The 678-nt window shown below is 59.3% G+C and overlaps 1 protein-coding gene across 1 annotated transcript in view; it reads left to right on the forward strand.

The window, feature by feature from the left end:
* The window catches only part of CDCA5 (cell division cycle associated 5), a 4,687-nt gene that overhangs the window by 335 nt on the left and 3,674 nt on the right, over positions 1–678 (forward strand). Inside the window, exons 2-4 of the mRNA XM_006771714.2 lie at positions 4–226; positions 321–386; positions 465–500. Coding sequence (XP_006771777.1) covers positions 4–226; positions 321–386; positions 465–500 — 325 coding nt within the window. The remainder of the gene's footprint in view (positions 1–3; positions 227–320; positions 387–464; positions 501–678) is intronic.

A 678-nucleotide genomic window follows, 5' to 3' on the forward strand; every position in this document is an offset into this window, starting at 1 on the left:
GAGAGATGGGGCCCAGGTGCTTGAGGGACGCAGTTCCGTGAGGGAGGCCCTCCCCCTACCGCCTGAAGAGGCTCGGACCGGGAAGGCGCCCCCGACGGGCCTGTTTGGGAACCTCGGTCTCTCTTTTCCAGGGCGAAGGGCCTCACCTCCTACTCAGTCTCTGCGGAGGTCCCAGCGGAAATCAGGCTCTGATCTTCCCATCGTCCTCCCTGAAATCTGGCCGAAGGTGAGCCCAGGATTCCTCGGGCCCTTCCCCAGGCGCCGCCCTCCCCAGAGGCCCCTGGGCTAGTGTAGAACTCATGGTCACCCCTCCTCTCCAGGCACCTCATGCGACTCCAGTCAGAAAGCCCATCGTCTTGAAGAAGATTGTGGCTCATGCTGTAAAGGTAGTGCTGATAGAGGGGCTGTGGGTGGGGAGCAGAATTGGGGGCCGGCTGTGTGATCACTTAGCGTTGTCTCCACAGATCCCGTCGGTGCACTCGCCTCGAAGGAGCCCTAGGGTGAGTTCGTTTTCACCTGCTTTGCTGCGTGGAGTCCAGGACATTCTGGAGCTGGGAGGGGGCGTGGTGTCCGCTCACATGTGGAGGGTGCTGTTTGCAGTATTTTGAAAGTTTGCCTTTGGACATCTGTATGCATTGCTGATCCTGCTTCCTCCTTAGACTTACTAGGTCTTGATAC

Source organism: Myotis davidii, unplaced genomic scaffold, assembly GCF_000327345.1.
Source record: "Myotis davidii unplaced genomic scaffold, ASM32734v1 scaffold425, whole genome shotgun sequence".
In the NCBI taxonomy this organism is placed as follows: Eukaryota; Metazoa; Chordata; class Mammalia; order Chiroptera; family Vespertilionidae; genus Myotis; species Myotis davidii.